This window comes from Corvus kubaryi, unplaced genomic scaffold (genome assembly GCF_017639235.1).
Source record: "Corvus kubaryi isolate FWS band 111438036 unplaced genomic scaffold, C.kubaryi_AGA036_p1.0 split3-37304, whole genome shotgun sequence".
NCBI classification, from domain to species: domain Eukaryota; kingdom Metazoa; phylum Chordata; class Aves; order Passeriformes; family Corvidae; genus Corvus; species Corvus kubaryi.
In genome coordinates, this window is record NW_024582087.1 from 1,026,084 (window position 1) to 1,047,982 (window position 21,899).

General features: G+C 53.6%; 1 protein-coding gene across 1 annotated transcript in view; it reads left to right on the forward strand.

Annotated features, from left to right (window-relative positions):
- The window catches only part of RUNX3 (RUNX family transcription factor 3), a 35,571-nt gene extending 18,272 nt beyond the window's left edge, over positions 1-17,299 (forward strand). The window contains exons 4-5 of the mRNA XM_042015621.1: positions 2,922-3,086; positions 13,851-17,299. Of these exons, the coding sequence (XP_041871555.1) occupies positions 2,922-3,086; positions 13,851-14,374 (689 nt within the window). The 3' untranslated portion in view covers positions 14,375-17,299. The remainder of the gene's footprint in view (positions 1-2,921; positions 3,087-13,850) is intronic.
- The last annotated feature ends 4,600 nt before the right edge of the window (positions 17,300-21,899 follow it).

Here is a 21,899-nt window from a genome sequence, read left to right on the forward strand (position 1 = left end):
TTGACCTGCAAGCCAGCGCTGGCCCAGCTGGAAATGCAGTGCAGAATCTCCAACCCCAGCAGCAGCTTTTGTGCCCCAAAATTCACAGGCTGAGGTGATTAAGGCTTCTCAGACAGATTTCTTGGGATGAGGGCTGGGGCTGTTTGAAGTTGGTTGAAAATCCGCCCACTGGCTTCGGGAGGCTTTGAGTCAGTGCTTGGGTGAAGGTAGAAACCACCTTCCTGTTCTCTAAGGTATGAGCTATTGTTCACTGGTTTCCTCTCCATGACAGCTGTGGGCAGATGGGGAAGGGCTTTTAATGAAGCCAACCGCTGCAGAAATTAAAAAGCTCAGGTTGTTCTGATGAAAGAAACCCATTAACAGCGATTCTCTCTTGCGTGACAAAGTCTGACGTCCCCAGCCCTAAGTGACAAGCGGCAGGAAGTCCTGGGGAGACAGCCTGAGCTAAAGAGGGCTGGCAGGCCAAGTTGGTGGTTTTTAACTCGTTCTCTGCCTTGTTTCACAGGGTTTGGGGCTGCCAGATCCCACACGTGGGGACACAGATTGGAGAGGGTCTAGGAGAGCTGGGAAGAGCCCTGATCCCACCACTCCCGTGTTTGCCTTGACTTACATTTGCATCAAGTTTTCCACTTTCTTTTCAGCAAGATAGTTTCAGGGGTTTGGGGCTTTTGATGGTAATTGGTGGGTTTCCCCACAAACCAGCCCCTTCTAGAGGGTGTTTGCTCGAGGGTAACAAAGCCCACGGGGCTGTGCCCATGTTCAGACAGCGCGGGGACTGGAGCAACCACAGTGCAGCATGACACAGCCACATGAAGTCCTTGGTCGGGTTGCACGGCTGAATAATCTCTAAAAACATTATCAGCATAGAGATCACTTGATATATTTTTTCAGGATTTTCCCCATCACATGCCAGATACCACCACAGGATAGAGTTTGTGCTGAGATAGAGGAAGGGAATTTAATTTCCATTCGATTTCTGGGTCTTTGAAGTCCTTTTGGCTTTCCTGTGAAGCTCTGCCCCCAAAAAAAACTGGTTAAAGGTGAAATATAACCCCATTTTTCTTCTTCTGTGCTTAACTGTATAGTGAAATAATAAAACGTGGGTGAAAACAAGACACCTCAGTGCACATACTTTTCCCCTGGGGAAAGCAACATGTGACTGATGCTGTTCCTGACTCCAAAGGCCCTGGATAATGCAGAGGTGCCTGAGGTCTGGGGACACACAGAGATGAGAAGAGATCGTTTATGGTGTTGCTTTGAGGTTTCCTTGGTTTACTTCACACAGCAGGGAAAATACATTTTCAAAATACTGCTGGGTTTTTGCTTTCTGCCGGGCTCGTCCTCACCAGGTTTTCCTCTCTGGTGCCAGCATGTTTTCCGTCCAGTTTGGATTTTCACACCCCTGGAACGGATTATAGAGCTTGGAGGGGCTGGTGGGTGTGGAGATGGCAGAGGGGGGTCAAAGCCCCTCAGAAACTGTGGCTGGGAGGGGTTTGCTGGTGGGAGCCCAGCTGGGCGTGTGAGTTCCCCTCTGGAGCTGATGCTCTTCCCTCCCATCCCAGCCATGCGGCGTCTTCACAGACAGCCTGGCAAGTGCAGCCTGAGCTGAGCAAATGGGAGATCAGGAAACATCAGATGCTGGATTTAAAGAGGGGGAAGTGTGGGGACTTTCTGTGACTTTGCTATAAACTGACACCGGGCTCACAGAGCTGTGCAGATGTGAGGGGGAAGGGCGGGGGGGGTGCGAGCAAGAGGTGCCTGAGTTTATCGCCTTTTAAACGCGCTGCTTTGCTTTGCTTTTCTTCTTTAAAAGCCACCAAGAACTGAGCTTGGCTTGGTGAATGTCGGGCTGCAGGATCTGATAAGGCCCAGCTCTCTGAAGTGCTGCAGAAGGGTTTCTTCCCAGCCTATCTCCCGGCGTGCCTGCACATCTCCGGTGCCCCTGAGCGCTGGGGTTGTGCCGGGATGAGGCGGTGCCACCTTGGGAAGGTCCCTTCGCAGCAGCTGCAGAGCTGGGGGTGTTGTGGGGCAGCCTGGCTGCAGCAGGGAAGGCACAAGGAGAGACCAAGGTCTGAACCCCGCACTGATGTAAAGCTGAGGCTCCTCTGGAGCCCCTCCAGCTTTGTGCGGGTGTAACTGAGACTGGAATCTGGCCCAGAGAGAGCGAAGCCGTTTGGCGATGATTAATACAGTAAAATGTGAAAGTTATGTATCAAGTGCATTTCATGCGCCTCTCGCCTCGGGACAATTAGCATAAATTTAATAATTATTGCCCTGTGCCAGCAGCTGCTACCTAAGGAGCTGGGAGTGCTTTAGGAACGCTCATTAGCTGCTGCCCTGCCTGGGGGAGGTGGGTGATTAGTCTGCCCGTTTTAAGGCTAGGAAAGAGGAACAGAGAGAAGCAAAGTGAGGTGGCCAAGGTGTGGTACCAGCGAGGGCTGATCCCATCCCTCCTGTGCCTCCTCCAGCCCCACTTGGCTCTGACCCCGCTGGGTGGGCAGAGCTGGGAGGGGACTGGAGTAAGACGAGAGTTTGTTCTTTAAGCAATGAGCAAACGCTGTAGAAAATACTTAAAATCAATGTTTGCTGGTTGCCCAGTCCCCACTTCGCCAGGACGTGGTTTCTCCTGCCTTACATGTCTCCCCTCCATGTTCAGGGTCAGTGAGGGCTGGTGGAGGCCGGTCACTCGGGCAGGGGCATCCTGATCCAGCTCCTTGACCAGAGACTTCCTGGCTGATCTGGGGCCTCCCCCGGGGGTCACTCTGTGTCCATCTCCCCTGAGAGCCGCTCTCTGCCGGGGCTGCCACCCATTGAATAGCAGCAAACCACAGAGACAGAGGCTCTGCTGGCTCCCTGTGTAACCAGGGTGCTGCAGCCAAAGGGGAGCTGATCAGATACCAGACTCTTTTATCATGTTCCAGGGCACAGACAAAAGCTGGAAGACCAAGCCAAACCCTTCACTGACCGCTACGGAGAGCTGGAACGGCTGCGCCAGTCCATGAGAGTCACCCCGACAACACCCAACCCCCGCGGATCCCTCAGCACCCCGAGCCACTTCAGCTCCCAGGCTCAAACTCCAATCCAAGGTAACTGCCTGGGTGTCCCAGTGTCACCCCCAAACCCTTGTGTTCCTGACATGGCTGAGTGGGAACAACCCTGTGGATGGTATTTTAGAGCTGGAGTCCGGCTCTCCCCTGGTTAAGGCACCACGGAGGGGGTTGTGTGGATTTCTTGACCTTGGAAGCCTTTTTGCACCCATTAAATCACTCTCAGCACCATTAGATCTAGGTTTTGAGGAACAACTGAGCAGCAGGAGCGCGAGGGAGATGAGAGCAGCACACTTTGAACCCAGCAGCTCCTCTGACATGAAGGCAGCCGCGCTATGGTTATGCATCAGCCAGAGAGGCTGTTCCGTGCTTTACATGCTAATCCCAACGGTTTCTTATCATTGTGTGGGTGCCAAGTGTGGTGATCCCTCGCCCAGCTCCAGCATAATTCCCCACACGGATGCACACCTGCACGGGCACACACACACACACACACACAGAGCCTTTGCTCTTCCCAGATCTGCCAGCGGCAACGAGCGCCCGAGTCCCTGGGCATTCCCCAGGAATCTGCAGCTTGCTGCCAGGACAGGGGGAGGAATTGCCACTGCAGTTACCTGAGAGAGATCAGGCTGCTAATCCTGGAATTTCAGTCCCAAACTAAGCAAGGCATTTGGAAATATCGAGCTGCTGTGCTGCTCCCGTCTCTCTGCACAGGCAGATGCCACCAGGATGAATTAAAAGACTCTTCTCCTGTCCTTTTCCGTGCTCCTTTTCCATGCACTTTTAGTCTCACTGGTTCTTTTCCTTCAGAAATCAGCAGAGATACTAACAGGTCTTCAAGGAATAGCATTTAAGCTGTCTGTATTTGGAATTTTGGTGAGAAGTGGCCCTTCTGGGAAGGTTTCCTAGAAAAAGCTCCCAAAGCCTTCGTGCTGCATTTTCAGAAGGGATGTGTTTGTTTGAAAGGCTCGGTGTCATTGGCAAAGAGGGGGTTTTGGGTGTAAAAACATGTTTGAAAATGTTACCCGAACTGTAAAAGCCGCGCTGCTCCTCCCAACCCAAAATTACAGTGAAAATTTAATTTATTTCTCATTGAAATGCAAATCTCCATGCTTGGAATTTTCGTTGATATTAGCACAGTTTAGGAGAAGAACACGGGCATTTTGTGTAGGATTATCATTTGAGTATTTTTACAAAAGCAAGAGAGAGAGAAAGGGTTTTCTAGGCTGGTCCCGTTGGCCACATCATAAAGAAAGAGATTCTTGGGGGAAGAAAAATAGATTTGTATTTTAAATTAGCACAGCCCCCTGCAGTGCCAGAAACCCGAAGAGCGTCGTTTGGAGCAAAGAATCAGGTGATGACACAAATTCAATGAGAAAAAAAATGAAGTTGGCCACAAGCTACCGCCCCTGCCAAATTCCCAAATGTCAAGTGACAGCAGGAGTGGAGACACACAAAATTAGCCTCTGAAATCATTCCTGCGGAGTGAATCCGAAGTCCCAGGAATGCTGCAAAAGGCGGTTTGTGCACGCTCTGCTCTTGGCTCCCTTGTTCCCAAGTTGGAGGAACCGTCTTAAAATGACTGTGGGTTCCTACCAGCGTAACTCGGAGCAGGACCAGCTCAGTAATTTTCATCTCAGCCCTGTCCTTTTGACACAGCTCTGGCTATGACCAATCATAATCATAATTTTTAAAACCCCTCTTTCTCTCGCACACACACAGCTTATTCACAAAGATCATAATTTTTACCCGAGCAAGTGGAGCCCGGCCCGTGCCAAGAATAACAGGGGAGTTAACAGGCCTGTAATTCTCACGACTTGGCACGTTCTTGGGTAACACACAGGAGAGGCCGATTAGTGGAAAGCAGAACGAGATACCAGCTGGGAGGGGCGACGGGGCAGGCTGGGGTTCATCCGGCCCCCGCTATCTTTGATGGGGGTGCTTCCCAAGGTTAATGTTTTTAGCATCCCTGTGCAGGGATTAAAAGGAGGCCAGGGAGGTTTTCTCTCCACCAGTGCCCGGCTCCCTCCACTCGTGTGCTGGGGGTGCTCGGCCTCCCTGTTCTGCTGACCAAGCAGTTTGTACAAGCTGCCTAATCCGCTCCTGGCAAAACCAGGCTGGGAGCTGGGATGCTCAGAAACAGCCTTGGCAGGATCCCGGCACCCCAAATCCCTGAACACAGCCCGTGGAGTTTGGGTTTTTAGGCAGGCAGGAGACAGTGTTTTGATTTGGGAGAACCGGGGTTCTTGGGAGATGTGTTTGCTCTGGCCCAGTCCAATCTCTCCTCCTTGGGAGCGAAAGCCGTGGCCGCGGTGGAGATCACAGCAAGGACGCCGCTGTGAGTGGGAGAAGGGTCTGGCCCTCAGCCACTCGCAGAGGCTTTCAGTAAAGCAGCCCCTGGAGGTTATAAATAGCCCCCATGTAAAACGATCATCCTGAGGTTAAATGGTCTCAAACCAAAACCCTCCCGGTAAGAGAAAGCCGATGGTTCCTGAAGGGCATGCCAGGAAATATGGGAGGAGAGAGCGCAGCTCCGAGGCAGAGCAGGTCGGATCCTGCTCTCTCCACTGTCAGGGTATTTCAGTGGCTCTGGCTTTGCCTTGCCCCACTCAGATGGGCAGAGACCTGATCCCTTCCCATGCCTGCCCCCAAATGGGATGGACACCGGCAAGCCTGCACACACCATCTCATTCCCACTTGCACTGCTTTAGGGGGGTAAATAGGGTAACTCTGGGTTCATCCCCTGTAGCTGTGATGAGAATCCAGTGGCTGGGCAGGTCAGACAGGCAGACCCCCATCCTCATCCAGCTCTGCTTCCCTGGCTTCAACTGAGCAGAGCCTCTGTTCAGGATTTGGCCCAATGCTTCTCCAGAGAGGTCTGGAAAATCTGAGCTTTTGCAATCCCAGCTCTGCCATCCCCGCAGCGAGACACCAAGCTGTCATTAGGATGGCTTGAAATGGTTCCTTATTACGGGGCATGCGAAGCCAGAGCCTTGCGTGCCTGCTTCAGTCAAGTTTTGCCTTTTAGCTTAAAAAAATCAAGTAGCTCTCAGAAGTGAAGCAAGATGTTAAAGGGACTTCTTCTGTCTGCCTTCAGCTGCGGCTCAGGGCCCCCTGGCTCAGGGGAGGTGGGATGGTGGCAGACACACGTCCTCCCCAGGAGCAGCCCCCAATTCTCCGTGTCCTCCCTTGCCCACATTTTGGCAGTGGCTCAGGCTGAACCATTTTGTTCCCAGTGCAGTAGAGCAGGACCGCCCACGCTCGAGTTCTGTGGTGGAAACATCTTCAACCACTCAAAAGCAATTGTGTGCATTGTCCAGCAGCATTGAGGGGCCTTGCGCTCACCAGGACAGTCGCAAAGGGATTTTAGATTGGATCTCCTCGGTGCCAGAGCGAGCTGTTTTGATTGATGCACTTCACATCCCCCTGGCACACTCTTCTTTTTGCTCCAGAGAAGCCAAACTCCCTTGGTTTCACAGGGAGGACAGTAAATACTGGACCCTTTTGCAAGCCTCTCCTAGCCCCAGAGCCTGCTGAATGGTTTTTGGGAGACTCTGTGTTCACTGGTAAGGAGCTTCAGATCTCCTGATCTGGAAACTGCTCAGCTTTAACCAGCTTCATTCCCAATCCAGTACTTCAGGCCAGCGCAACATTTTTATCATCAGCAGAATGCTTCGCCATTTAAAGTAAAGCTTTTCTCTCTCTTTCTCTTTTTAAATATACATTTTTAAAGTATTACATTACTTTTAAGAAGCCTCTTGGCATAGGCAGCAAGTGCCCCTATTGTTTCCGAAATGCAACGTGGCTGCTCTGAGGTTAAGTCCTGAATTATGGGCCCAGCAAATACACTGAATTGCTGCTTCCTAATCCCTGTCCAGATTGACTTATGGTTTCTTTAAAATATCCGTTTCTTAATGGATAAAAACATTCTACCACGGGCAGAGACTAAATTGTTTCCAAAGGAAGCTAGGCAAGCATTAGTGGGAAGAAAACATATTGTGGGATTCAGCTTCAGCCTCAAAGGAAGGAACATGCTCGAGATGGGTTTCCTGCCTGCTTTCAGGCTTCTGTGTCTATCTTTAAACTGCTTTTCTGCTCCTCTCCGTTACATTTGTGATGTCCCTTCAGTGAATTTGGCATGGAACTGTCACAGATGAACCACAGAGCAGTGCTGGATGGGAGCTTCCCCCAGGACAGAGTCCAGGCACCCATGACCGCTGCGTTTGTGCCCTGCCCGTGTGGCCGTCCCCAAGCCACAGCTCAGGGTGCTGCATCCCTACAGAACAGCAAGGAGTCCCTCGGAATTTGCCTCAGGGCTGCCATCCCGCCTTTAACGTGGGATTTTCCGGTGTGCTGGGATCCGCAGTGCCAGACTCAGAGCGGGGTGGGGAGCCCCCAGCCCGGGGTGCCGCTGCCTTGCCGGGCTCTTGGCCGCTGCAGCCCCCCGTGCCATCACCCCTCCGCAGTGGGATTCCCATGGCAGACGTGGCCTGGCCCAAACCTGCTCGGCAGGCAAGGTGGTCTAGCTGCAGGCTGGGTTGTAAATCCAGCAGCTTCCTTTTATGTAGTCAGGGCTTGTTAATTTGTTTTAATACCCTTTGAATACAGGTAAAGAGCAAAGCGCAGGCAGGGCGGAGGGGAGTGCCTGCGATCCCTGCTCAGCCCACCCACCCGCTCCAATTAGCACCGTTATTCATTAGCTCGGCGGGATGCAGCGGCGGGGATTGCGGGATGTGCCAGGCAGGGGGATGCGGGCAGAGAGCTCTGGGATGAGCGAGGCTGTGCCGGGAGAGGAAGCGGGGAGAGCTGGGCTTGTTTAGTCTAGCAAAGGGCAGGCGGGGAGCGGAGCTGATTGTTCTGTGTAAATACGTCGAGGGGGTGAGCACGGCGAGGCAGAGGAGCTAATGTAAGCTCTGGAGGACACTGCAGGCACAGGACATGGGGCTGAAATGGTTCTGGATAAATCCACACTGGAATTAGGAACAGGGTCCTCCCCAGAAGAATGGGTCCAGTGAATTGGAGCATCCCAATGGACCTGGAAGGGCTGGCAAAGGAGGTTGAGATGCAGTGCATGATTCACTGAGCTGGGAACACCTGGGAATTTCGCTGCTCTGCTGCTGCCCAGCATATTTGGGGTGGGATTGAAAGTGCTGGGAGAGGACCCAGGAGCTGGGTTTGTGCTGTTCAGCGGGGTGGGTTTGGGGCCGTGTGTGTGTGTGCACGACAGCACACGGTGTTCAGGGAGAATCACAAAATTGAGCAGCAAACGTGCTTGGCAGTGTTGAGGTGGTGCCTGGCGATGCTGTGATAAGGACCTGTGTGTTGTTGTGTTTTGGTTTGGGGTTTGGGTTTTTTTCAGACTCTGCAGAGGAAGTCCGTGCAGCCAGTTAGTGAGCTGGTTCTATCAGATACAGAGCAGCGCTCCATGGGCGTGTAACAACGGATGCTGTTCACACCCTCCTTTTTTTTTCAACACCTCCCCTCCTCCCCCAAAATATATTTTGCTCTATTTTACGTGGGCTGGGAGGAAGGGGCCGTTTTCTTTTTTAGTTGGCTCTGACTTGGAAACAAATGAACTTGTTAACATACGTGACAGAGGCGTGAGAGCGTGCCTGCATGCGTGGGTGGGGAGGAGAGCGGCGCCTTCTCTAGAGATGAGCTGGGGCTTCACAGATCAGATGTATCTCGTGCACCTTCCCATGGAGATTCTCTCCCTCTCTGGCCACCTGCCTCTCCATGCTCCCACATGGAGTTGCTGTGATCAAGGGAAGGAAGCAGAGAGGGACAAAGGTCAGAAAAATGCTCAAAGATGGTTTTGGATGTCCAACATGACAGAAGTGAGTAGAGAAAAACCAGCCAAACATATATCCAGAGCAGGAATGTCTGTCCCCACTCATCACACACATGCTGGTGTGTTATATACAGAAGCATAAAGTATCATTAGTGTTTACATTGTCGTCAATCATTGTGGATTAAGACAGGAAAGGAGAGCTTTTTCCCCCGGGGTAGATTTTTCATGACAATTTTGCAAGGCACACATATGCATAGAATTAGAACAGTGATATATGGCCAGACTGAAGATATTTTATATTCTACCCACTTGGAGAGTGCCACATTATCAAGTTCCCTTTAAATTCCCTTTATCGTCTGTGTGTCTCACACACTGGGAGTATTTGTTGTGTAACACCCACCCAAGCTCATGTTTATTGCTGACTGCGTTCATCAGCCGCTGTGTGCTCTCCACATCTCTAAGGTGGGGACCAGAGGGTGGCATCTGCGGTGCTGAGGAGCTGCTCAGGTTCCACACGTCCATCGTCGCTGCCTGGCCCCAGCCAGACGATCTGATAATGATGATCCTGCTGTACATCAGGCCCCGGTGCTGTGCTCTGCCACGTGCCCGGGGTGAGCTGCTTGTTTAGGTGTCCCTGCAGCACTGAAGATGTCCTGACATTGCTTTTGCTGCCCTTTCCTCCCTCCAGGCAGAGCAGACGTGTTCCAGTGGAAGCACCCACTGCTCCGCTGGGATGGATGCACAGTAATCCCTAAAACCATCTGCAGGGTCCATTGCCTCATCTCCTCGAGGCTTTCAGCGACCTCAGAGCACATCCACTAGCCCTGACCCAGCCAGGGTGCAGGGACCAGTTCCACTCCATCCAAGGCAGCTCCCAAACCCAGCATGGTCTTAAGGGAGACGGCTGAACACACCCAGAGAAACCTCTGCGGTTAGCAGCCTCACGAACCAGCCCTTCCCACCTCATGGCCAGCCCTTGCCACCATGACCCAGCTGAGGTTTGGCTCCCATCAGGGCATCTCTTTGCATTTATCTCCTCACCACCCACCCAAGGAAAGACCTGTATTGTCTCCGAGGCAGAGAGAGAGAGCTGCTGGAAAGGGGCTGAGCAGCTTTCAAAGCCTGTTTCTATCCGGCCCCACGTGCAGGGGGACTTGGGGGTCCTCAAAAGGTGCAAATTGCAGCTGCACAATTAAATCACGGGGTGTGTCCCGGCCTCCGCGGTCCCCGGGGCAGCTCAGCCCTAAGGAGGAGACAGTGGCATTACTAATCAGGGCTTTGACCTTTACATGGCTTTTATTTAATACACATTCCACACTTCCCCAAACTCCCATCCAAAACATTGACATTTCCGCTGATAGATTGGGTCAGATTTTGGAGTAGTTGGGGGACTCAATTCACTCTTACAATGGTTAAATTCTTACAGCTAAATGGGCTTATTCAGTTAGTGCAGCAGCTGGTGTGATTTCGAGAAGAAAATAAACATTTCCTTCAAATATTTTGATTGGCAACTGGACAACTGAAATACTCAAGCTCGTATTGCCAGGGTCCAAAAAAGCAAATGGGGGCTGGACAACGAGTAAGTGAGGGAAAACCGTAGTAAATCCTCAGAGGCAGCACTACGGAGCAGATGTGTGTGAGATGTGCTGGGGAAGGGGACAGCGAGATGGGGTTTTTAAAGCCCATTTTCAGCTGTGATTCCAAAGGGAACACGGGGTCTGAGGGTGCAGCTTCACCCACTCCTTTTCCCCTGGCTTTTCTCAGCAGCTGCTTGCTCCAGGTTGCTGTTTGATCCTGGCTGTGACAAAGAGTTCTTGCTGCTGAGTTAGGTGGTTATGGAGGGCATTAATGGCCGTGTTTTATTTGGATCTCGCTGGGGTTTTTTCAATGGAGATTTCCTCGGATGCAGGGCAGGGGCTGGGGCTGTGTGGGTCTGATCTGAGGCAGCCAGGATGGAGGGGCAGCCCTGAAGTGAAGGAGATGGAAAGGAGAGGAAACATTGAGGCGAGGACCAAGACGGAAGGGCCGGTTGTGAGGTGACAGTGTTGACGTGGAGGGACAGCCATGAGGTGAAGGAGATGGGATGGAGGGAAAACCCTGAGGTGACAGAGCCAGGATGGAGGGGATGCTGAGGTGAGGGTGCTGAGCTGGAGAGACGGTTGTGAGATGAAGGAGACATGATGGAGGGGCAGCCCTGAGGTGAAGGACACTGGACAGAAGGGCAGCCCCGAGGTGAAGGACACCGGACAGAAGGGCAGCCCCGAGGTGAAGGACACCGGACAGAGGGCAGCCCCGAGGTGCCGGAGCTGAGGCGAAGGCGAGGCCCCGGCCCCCTCTGGCGGCCGCCTCCCTCCCGCCTTCTTCCCGCCTCACCGGGGCCCGGCGGGCGCCCCCTGCTGGCGGCGGGGCCGCGGCCGCCTCAGACGGGCCCTGCGCGGGCCGAGGCAGCGGGGTTTTGTTTTTGGGGTGATTTGGGGGTTTATTTTTAACTTCATACTGGTCAGGGAGCTTTGTTCTGCGTCAGACTTAGAGCCCAAGGCCGGCGGGGATGAAAGCGAGCTGGTCACGGCCACTCGGACACTTCATGGCTCTGCTGGGTGTGGGTTCCCTTTGAGGGGTTCGCACTGAGGGATTTGCTTTTTTGAGGGATCCAAATTCGCAGCTCCCAGCTCTGCAGAGTGCTCTCTCCAGAGGTCCAGAGCCTGGCAGAGCTCCCTCTCTGCCCACCCGTGTTTGGCAGGCAGTACCTGAGTATCTCCAGACCCCACGGCCTCGCTGTGCCGTGCCCATCGCACACACAGAGCCCGTAATTAACACTCTTACACACTCCTGTCTAAATTAGTAGCAGGGACCCACTGCCAAGCAGTGCAAGTTCAGGCCAATAAAATGTAGCCTCTAAAAAAACCCTCTTTGAGTGCGTTGTAGAGGAAAAGGGAAATGTGCCCTGAGCGCTCAGGTTTGATTTCGATTTGCATTTTATGGAATATTATTTATGGAGCTGTGAAAAGTAATGAAGGGGCGTGGTCTGAGCACTGGAGATTTTCATCTGGGAAGGCAGCGAGCAGCAATCTGGCTGTTTTGGGGGCTGAGGGGGATTTGGAGGCTGCTTTTTCTCACTGTAGGTCTGCTGAGTTTTAGGGGAGGCACTCAGAAAACAGCACTTTTTCTTTCCAGCCCAGGTGCAGGCAGGGTTTCTGTGCCATGCTCCTATCTCAAACTGTGATGCTGCTGGATTGCTAAAGCCACGGGGCTGTGGTCAGGCTGCTTCTTTCTTGCAGAGCTGGTCTCCAAACCTCAGCTCCCAGTGCCTGGCAGCAGCTGTGGCTGTAGCACGGCTCTGGGATGGGTCCCAGCGTCCTGCTGGGCTGTGAAATCAGGTTGGGAGCACTTTTCCCAGCGCTGTGCTTTTCCAGCACGGCCCAGCACGCTTCCACGGGCGCTTTCCAGCGCCGGGTGTGTGCAGAGCAGTGCGGTTCGGGACAGCTTTGAGCTGCTCCTCTCTTATCTCGCCCCAAAGCCACAGCCACGTTCACAAACCAGGTGCTCCCCCGCCTTTCCCCTCTGTGGAGCCTGCGTGGGAAGGCAGGCGCTGCCGGGCGCCCGCAAAAGGGCTGCAGGGGAGGGAGGATGCTCGCCTCCCCTTCTCCTTCCACGGCTGAAGGACTCACCTGGGATCAGAAGGGAGGTTCACATCAAATCCCCTCCATACCTGCTCCTCCAGAGCGTGCCCGTGTCACTGGGTAGCTGGAAGGGATTAAATCAAGTGTTTTCTCCTGGGGAAATGCTTCAGGGCCTGGAACGCCAGCCCTGAGAAGTTAAAAATGCTTCATTGTAATAAAAAAATCTAAAACACACGTCCCTGTGCATGCAGAGCAGCCACACAATCCTGTGTGTGTGTGTTTGTATGGATACGCATCTCCAAAACCAACGAGCGTGTTTAGCATACTCACCTCGCATTCTCTTGCTCTGAGGGATACAAAATCCAGCTGATGTGACCAAAAAAAGTCACTTTTGAGGCTGGATGGCATCCCACTAGCAAAGGAGAAAGGCCCTGCTTTTAACAAGAGGAAAATAAAGGAGGTCTCAAGGACAGAGGTTTCGCTTCTCTGCTTGGAGCACAAAACTCATTTCTCCCTGCCTTGATTCACCGAGGCCAGAGGTTCCTGGGCTCTGTTGGGGATGGCACCAGCCTTGGGACAGCGGAGAGAGCCACAGGAATGCCTCCAGCTCCTCAAAGGAGCCTCTGCTGTGGATTCCCACCTCTAACCTTAGCTTCCCACAGGAGGATGGGATCCAAAGCCAAGGTTCCTCTCCATTTCCAAGCTGGCTGTGACCCCCTTTGGGGTTAGACCCTCCAGGAAAAGGCATGAGGGGCTCCATTATCCAACAGAGCTGGGGAACATCCCCACCACGCTGCTCCGAGTCTCCCTTCCCCCAGCAGAGAGCCTGAATTTCTCACTCTCTTTATCCTCTTGGAAGGAGAAAAATACACAGAGAACTCAAGCAGAGGGATATTGTGGCTCCTGGCTTGGGAGTTTTCAGCTGTGTGTTTATCAGCTCCATCCCCTGATGGTATCAGCACGAACAGGCCACCCACAAGAAGGCTTAGCAGGCTGGTCTGGGCTCCAGCTTTTCCTGCCTGTCTCCGTGTGTGTGTGTGTGTATACAGCAGGGATGGATGATCCCAGGGCCCGGCCGTCTGGGGCCTGCCTCCATTTATTTACTACACAGCTGATGTCATGGCTAAACATCTTTTTTCTGTGTTTATGGGGTGTGCTGCTTTAATCTGCCGGAGATGAATAGACCCCTAAGAGAAGTCAGCTTAGCCGTGTCCCTTCTTGGATAGGAAACAACAAATTTTAGGACAGGAAATGGGAGCAACTTAAACAAATGGGTTTAGGGTTTTTATTTAAGTCCCCCCAGCTCTCTTCCCTGGCAGATCCAAGAGGTGCTTTTCCTTCTAATTCCTTGGGAATGATCTAACCACCCCCTCTCCTCCTGCACCCCGCCAGGCACGTCGGAGCTGAGCCCCTTCTCGGACCCGCGGCAGTTCGAGCGCTCCTTCCCGACGCTGCCGGCGCTGACGGAGACGCGCTTCTCCGACCCGCGGATGCATTACCCCGGCGCCATGTCCGCCGCCTTCCCCTACACGGCCACGCCCTCTGCCACGGGCATCGGGGGCATCAGCATGACCAGCATGCCCACCACCACCCGCTTCCACCACACCTACCTGCCGCCCCCCTACCCCGGCTCCACGCAGAACCAGAGCGGGCCCTTCCAGGCCAACCCCTCTCCCTACCACTTGTACTACGGGACGTCCTCGGGCTCCTACCAGTTCTCCATGGTGGCAGGAGGCGAGCGCTCGCCCACCCGCATGCTCTCGTCCTGCACAAGCGCCTCGGCAGGGAACAACCTGATGAACCCCAGCCTGGGCGCGCAGAACGACGGCGTGGACGCGGACGGCAGCCACAGCAACTCCCCCACCACCATGAGCACCACGGGGAGGATGGATGAGTCCGTCTGGAGACCCTACTAAGGAGGAACTCAGCGGGGCACCGATGTCTTTAACTTAATCAGCCATCGTGGCTCCTTTTGGGAGCGACCGAAGCGATGCCGAGGGAAAAGGTAAACCAAAGTCTCCCAAACCCAAAGCAAACCAGGATCCTCTGCATGCAAACATCAGGCGAAGATGGACCAAGACCTTCGTTACATTTCAAGGTGAACACCCACGAGGCTTGAATGTGTCGCTTGATGTGGTTCCTTCCGTATGTTTTAGGTATGTGGACTGTACATAGGGAAAAAAACCCCGAGGACATGTGGAATCAGATGTTCGGTACTTGCAGAACACTTCTCGTTCATCTCACTCACACCTCTTCCCCACATAAAGCATTCAAAAGTGAGAAGAAGCTCACCCTTCCTCTGCAAAATGGTTCAGAGAAGAGAAAACACCAGGGAGTCGTCCGAGCCATCTCTCTGCCAGTGCAGGAGGACCGAACTGAAAAAAAAAAGGAGAAAAAATAGAAAAAAAACCCCCATTGTCTCCTGTCCTTCCCTCCCTGCTGGTGAAGGGTCCCTGAGCACCAAAGAGCAGTGGGGTTTGCAGCACAGCCAGGGGCACTGGGGCTCAGTCAGCCATGTGAACAGGAGCTGTGATGTGATTATTGTTATTATTTGTTGACGACAGAGGTTGTATTGTTCATTTTCGTGTCATTGTCGTCGTTTGTCAATCAGTAACGTGGCTGACCCCGGGCCTGGCCGACCCCTCCCCTCTATGTTTACACATGAGATGTACTTTTTACGGAGATGTTTTGTTTTGTGTGTTTGCTCTCTTGTCCTGACCTCACCATTCAGCTCTTTGCTCCCCTTAGCAAACCTCAGTGATGGTGGCTGAAGTGAAGGCGGCTTTCAGGACAATCCAAGATGTTTGAGATGCACTTCCAAGGGGCTCAGGAGCCTTTGGCAAGGCCTTGCCACCGTTCTCCAGGTGTTCCTTTCATCCCCTCTGAGTGGCAACACTCGCAGCTAGTGGCAAAGCATCACAATTCTGTTACGGTCCTTTCCCATGTTCACCCACAGAGGATTAACACAACTTCTTATTCTGACTCACACGTGTCAGTTCATCCTGAAAGCCCTGAGATCTGGAGAAAGGAGCAACTTCTACTCCTGGTGGTGGGAATGTTGTGAATTGACGCTGTGCAGCCTTTTCCATCCCCTCACCCTCCTGTCCCTCCCCCAGGTGACCCCGAGCACGGGGATCTGGCTGTAGAGGAATAAGCTGAAGAGGGGGCACTCAAGGTGCCTTTGGTGGCGGTGGCATCAGGTGGCATTTGCAGGAACCAGGTCTGCCAAGCACCACCCACCCTCACAGCTGATACCAAAGAGATTGCAACCAAACAGGGCCGTGATGGGAGGCAGCTGGAGGGGTGGTGTGGGCTTCTCCAAGGCCGGGTCAGGGGCTTGGCTCTGATGCACAACACAGGGTTTGTCACCTCCAGCAGGCCAGCTGTGCCTTCTGCTGGCATGGGAATTGGGGCTGGATTCAGGATTCCTCGTGCTGGCAGGGCTGAGGGTGCACAGACAAGTTCTTGGGGATCCATAACTGCAGTACCCACTGCCCTGCAGAACCCTTCCCGCAGAAAGAGGACAGTCCCAGTGCCACCAGTAAGCACGCCTTTTTAAAAAAATTTCCCATAAATCTAAGAAAATTGAACCCCCAGAGCTGCCCTCCCAGCCCCTGTGCCTCAGTGACACCATCCCAGCCTTGTCACCTGTCCCCAGCTCCCAGCTGGCAGCCGGTCACCCTCAGCACCGAGCGCTGTAATTGCACTACCACGGCGAGGCTGGAGCAGCACGTCCTGGCTGCCCTGGAGAGCTGCCATGACCACTCAGAGTTCCATAAGCAACAAAGAACAACTCTTTTCAATAATAATAATAATGATAATAATAATTTTTTTAAAAAGCCTTACCCCAGCAAAACTGCAACCTCCACTTGCCTTAGCGCCGGCACTCGCTGGCTCTGGAGCTGCACAGGGCAGCCTGGGTTTTGATGCCTTTTTACATTTGTCATCCCATCCCACTGGTTGAAAGCACAAAGGAAACAAGGCATTCGTAGTTGTAGGTTAATTTAAGACTGTTTGTAGTGAGTTTTAAAAGAGAAAATAATAAAAAGAATGGCAACGATGTTGTTTTTATGACATATTGTCATGTGAAGGTGTAAATAGATGCACCTCTGTTGTATGCAAATGGTCACGAGACAGGCCAATGTTTTTTGCTTTGCACTATAATTTGCTTTTTTTTTTTTTTTTAAATGCACAATCGCTTGTACAGTAAAGCCCCTTTGTCTGGCTCACAGAATATTTAACTATAAAATCTAATTTTTGATCTTACTTGTTATAATAATATAATTCTTAAATGTGTTGAAGGATACGATTCTTAATAATGCTTCTAATACTTGTATGTGCAGGGTAAAATAACACCAGACTAAGGAGATGAGATCACAGATCTTTGTAGATAAAGAAGGCTAAAGTTATTGGGTTTTTTAATGGTGTCTCACGATGGACATTAAAAAAAAAAATGCTAGTGATACCAAAAAATGTGGTTATTTGTGTAATACCCCAGCCCTACTTGAAGGTAATGCCCTATATTTAATATGTAGCCCAATTTTTAACCTGTAGCACTTGTCACTGGGGAGGGGGGGAGGTGGGGAGGGGGAGAGGAAGAGGAGGGGCTGCTCCTGGAGAAGTCCTAGGGAAAGCTGCGGCTGGAGGAGTCTCCCTGCTCTGGCTTCCCTGAGAACGGCCGGGCTCCGCGGGGATGGCGTGGGGACAGAGCCACGGCTCGGGGGACAGCTCTGCTTTTCTGGGATGGGGTCATTTCTGCTCCGATGGCCGTGGCCGTGGCCTCGGGCCGCCGTGTAATCCTGTCAATGCCATGTGGAACAATAAACAAATGGTTGCAAGTGGCCGCGCTGCCTCCCGCCTGTCACTTCTCGCCGGGGGCCGTGCCCGGGGCAGGGGGAGGCTCCTCACGGGGCTCTTGCTCTGCCCCGGTGCAGAGAAAAGTTCCTCGCGCTGCTCTTTCTGCAGGCTCTGATTTTCCGCTCATTCATAGCACACCCCGGTGCCAGACCCGGTGTCTGGGAGCTGCTCTTGGCCACACTTTGGCACCCCAAGGGTGTCCAGGGGGAGGGCAGGCAGGGATGGGATGGGATGGGATGGGATGGGATGGGGATGGGGATGGGGATGGGGATGGGGATGGGGATGGGATGGGATGGGATGGGATGGGATGGGATGGGATGGGATGGGATGGGGTGGGGTGGGATGGGATGGGATGGGGTGGGATGGGATGGGATGGGATGGGATGGGATGGGATGGGATGGGATGGGATGGGATGGGATGGGATGGGATGGGGTAGGATGGGGTAGGATGGGATGGGATGGGATGGGATGGGATGGGGTGGGGTGGGATGGGATGACCTGAGCTCCTTGAAAACCCATTTAAACCTCTCCAGAGGGGTCTGGAGCACTCCCCGTGCCCGGGGGCAGCCCTGGCGGGGTGATCCCTGCATCCCCTCCCTGCTCTCCGCCTGTAAGCGCCGTCCCGAGCCGCAAAAGTTCCACACAAATCCAGCAGGACCCAAACTCCCGGGCGGAGCGAGCCCAGACCCCTCAGCACTCAGCGCTCGCCTCCAGAGCCCAAAGGACAGCTGAAAGGCAAAACGAAAAAGATCCCAGCCCACAATAGGATCCGATGCCAAGGCGCTGCGGGCCGGGGCTCCCGAGGAGCCGGGGCACTCAGCGCCAGAATTATTCATGAGCCATTCCCAAAGCTCTGTCTCCCCTCTGCAGCATCTCCGTGAGCGTAGCCCACAGCGGCGTTTGAGTGGAAAGAGAAAAAAAAAAAAAAAAGAAAAAGAAAAAAAAAAGAAAAAGAAAAAAAATTAGGAAAAGCCCAAACCAAACCACAATAAATGCTCATACCCGGCTCCTCAGCCCTGGCCAGCGGGAATATGTTCCAAGGAAAACCCGAGACATAGCTGCCTTTTCTTCACAGCTACCGGGAGAGGAAACACCCTGAGGTGTAGCTGTTATTTACAGGAACTTTCTGTTCCAAACGGATCCGTGCTTTTCTCACAGCCTCGGTTAGGGCTGCAGTGGGAAGAGAGAAGGAGAAGGAAAGGGGTGAAAAAAGAGGATAAATAAAAAGGATTGTATTGTCCTGACATGCAGTGGATCATCCATGAGATCCGTGGGGTCCAAGCCCTCTGCCAGGTGGTTTTGGTGCTGGTGCCCATGGAGGGGATGAGGATGAGCTGGACCAAACCAGTGCCAGGGGAACAACAGCACCTAAAATCCTGATGGGAGGCCAAGGGAGCTGATGGTGCTAAATGTGCCCAGCACCTGAGGGCCAGAGGGGTGTGATTTTTATATGGGCATTATTTTTATATCGGCATTATTGTTATTTGTATGATTATATGGGTGATACTTTCATAAGGCTGATGTTTTTATATGGGAGATATTTTTACCCGGGCCACCTACCACGCTCAACATCCAACGTGCTGCTGCTGCATTGTGCTTACACACAGGTTTTGCCCCAATTTGTTGAATTTAAATGGGAAAGCTGGACCTCAGCACAGCAGTGTGGGGCTGTGGGGTGCATCAGCCTCTCCCAAAGGCTCTGAGGACTCCCACTGTTCCAGGGGCACGCTGAAAAACAGGGCTGGAAGCAGCAGAGTGGGGCAGTCAGAGCAGGAATGTTTGGGTTTTCTTTTGCAACAGAAAACTGAAAGAGGGAAAAAAATAGCTGGAGCTTGGAAAGCTATTTTTTTGAGCATTCAGATATTAAATTGTGTGGAGTTTGGACTAAAAAATCTCTTAGGGAAAATGAAGACTATTTCCTTTGAGATCAGAGCTAACAAAAGTCTCAGCAAAAAACTTGTTATGTTCTCATTCCAGCCCGAACTCTAAAGCCCAGCCTCTGTTTCAATGACTCTGTTGTGTCCAGATCGCCTTGGTAAATAATCTTTTAACTTGCACAAATTCTGGGGCTACACAGGATGTAGGGGAAAGATCCTGTCTCTTGCCTTGCCCACATCAAGCCCTTAATGAACCGTGCCCAAATGTGCAAATCAGCATCATTAAGGCCCACTTCTGTTCATCTGAAATAGGAATGAAATCCAGTTCCTCTGAAATGGAACCAGATGGCCCTGAGAGGTGCAGAGCACCCATCCAGCACCACCAGGGACCCGTGGACCTTTGGGCACCCAGCTGGAGCAGAGTGAGATTCCCACTTTGGCATCACCTCCATGGGCATCCACGGGGGGTTAATCCTGCTGCAGGGCCTTCCTGCTGGAAAGGATGGGAGGTTTGTGGGGTTGGGCCGGGTGTTTTTGTGAATGCTGCCTATTTAGAAGCTAAATGATGGAAAACATGGAAAATTCATTAGGGTGTCTGGGCAAGTGTTGGGTTACACGTCATTCACATCCACTTACTCAGCAGGACCTCGCGCCTTGGGGGAGAGATATATTTATATACATTTATATACATGTATTTTATATAGAGGAGTGGTTGGGGGGTTTTTCCCCTCCATTTAATTCCCGGACAGGCACAGAAATGAGACTTTTTGCTTCTCTTCAAAACTCGCTGGCCCCCTCAGCCTGGGCTCTCTGGGCTCTGTCCCCTTCCCACCCCTGAGAGGTAACTGGTGCCATTCCCACTGTTTGGAAAAGCCAGGAGCTCTTAACACAGGATCCATAAAGGGCAAATCCACGGCCAGGCCAGGACTTGCTGGCTGGGATCCCCAACTGGCTGTTCCTTCAGTGCTGCCTTGGGGAGGATGGGAGCTGGGAGAGGAGCAGCAGGTGGAGGGCTGGTCCAGTGCCCAAAGTATAAAACCCTAAAAAAAAACCCCAATCCTTCATTCCTGATAACTCAGAATTTCTCCAGTTTGGTGCAATACAAAACCAACCGAATAAAAACATTGTTCCGAGGTCATAGGGGCTGCTTTGTTCAGGAGGTTCCATTTTTCAGGGAGCTCTTTCTCCCCAGCTTCAGCCTGTCCTGACACCACCCCTCCAGCCCTGAGCCACATCAGAGATGCCACCAAGCAGGACCGTGTCACCTCCTGATGGCACCAAGACCTGCATCCAGGTGCTGGCAGCCCCAAAAACCACATCTTGAAAGCCTCAGCAAGCACCTCGTGTGCTGTTCTGTGGCTTAATGGCACATTTTATTTTTTTTTAGTCCATGCAAACCAAGGCCCCCGTGTAACTGTTAATTCCTGCCAGCAGCAGCCTGGGACGCAGCGAAGGTGTTTTCTTCTGCAGAGGCTGGGCTGGGCCGGGAGATCAGAAGAGTTAAAATAGGCTCATGTGAGTCTTTATTCTTGGCTTAGCCCACAGAAGCTAAAAACGCTGTTAAGCGACGCAGCGCCGGGATCCCGCCGCTGTCAGACACCCGGCCCTGAGCGCAGCTCCACTTCAAAGCGCCGGGGCAGGGCACGACGGAGAGCGAGGCCCCATTAACCCTGGGACTGCGTTAGATGGGCCGATAGCGGGCTCTAATTAGGGCAGGAGGGGCGGGCAGGGGAGCCGGGGCCGCGCCCCGTGTGTGAGTGCGCGGGGCCGTCCCGGAGCATCCCCCAGGTGAGCGCCCCGGGCGGGCACCTGCTGCGTGGGCCGGGCTCACGCGGGACGGGGCAGGCCCGTGTGGCGGGGGACGCGCGCCCGGCGGCTCCCGGAGCCTCCCGGAGGCACCCGCAGCACCCGCAGCTCCCTCCGCCTCCCGCCGGCCCCACCCGGGCACTCCCGGCCGGCGGGTCCCCTCGGGATGCGCCGCTCCCCCCGGGATGCTGGGCGCTGGCGGGGCGGGATCCGCCTGGGGAGCGGGGTTGGGAGCGTCCCCCCCGCTGCTGCAGCCCCCGAGGGTCAGGCAGGGCGCTCGCACGGCGGCTGGGGTTGTTGGTGATGCTCCCTGGGCTCCTGGCAGGCGGTACAGTGTGCCTTCAGCCCGGCGGGGCTGGAAAAGCCACGGAACTCTTGGTTGGGCAACCAAACCACCCCTGGGATGGCGCCGGGGCATCAGGAGAGCGCTGGGAGCAGCGGGTGCTGCCCTGAGCTCCTGCCCAAAGCACCACCGTGCAGCAAAGCAGGAGGGCAAGGAAACCCCAGGCATATTCTGGGGGCTGGATCACCCAAATCCCGGCCCTGGGATCACCCACACCGCGATGCCGACGGGGTGGGCGGCCAAGGATCAGCTCGGGGTCTCCATCACCGCACGGAGATTCAGCGATCCCCCTCCGGAGATGCCGGGAGCCCCTTCCCCAGCCCCGGCCGGGCTCTGGCGGCGCTCCAGGAGGGATATTTCACACCAGCGCTACCAGGCGCAGTATTTCCTTTCCATCCGAGCGATTTGCAAAGCCCCCGGGTCCCTGCAAACATACACAGCGAGGGTTTTAATTCGGGCAGGAAAATAACCACAGCAGAGCTGGGTTTGGCTCCGGAGGGCGGTCCCGGAGGTGCCGGTCCCGGTGCAGCTCCCGGTGCTGTTCCCGGTGTGTCCCCAC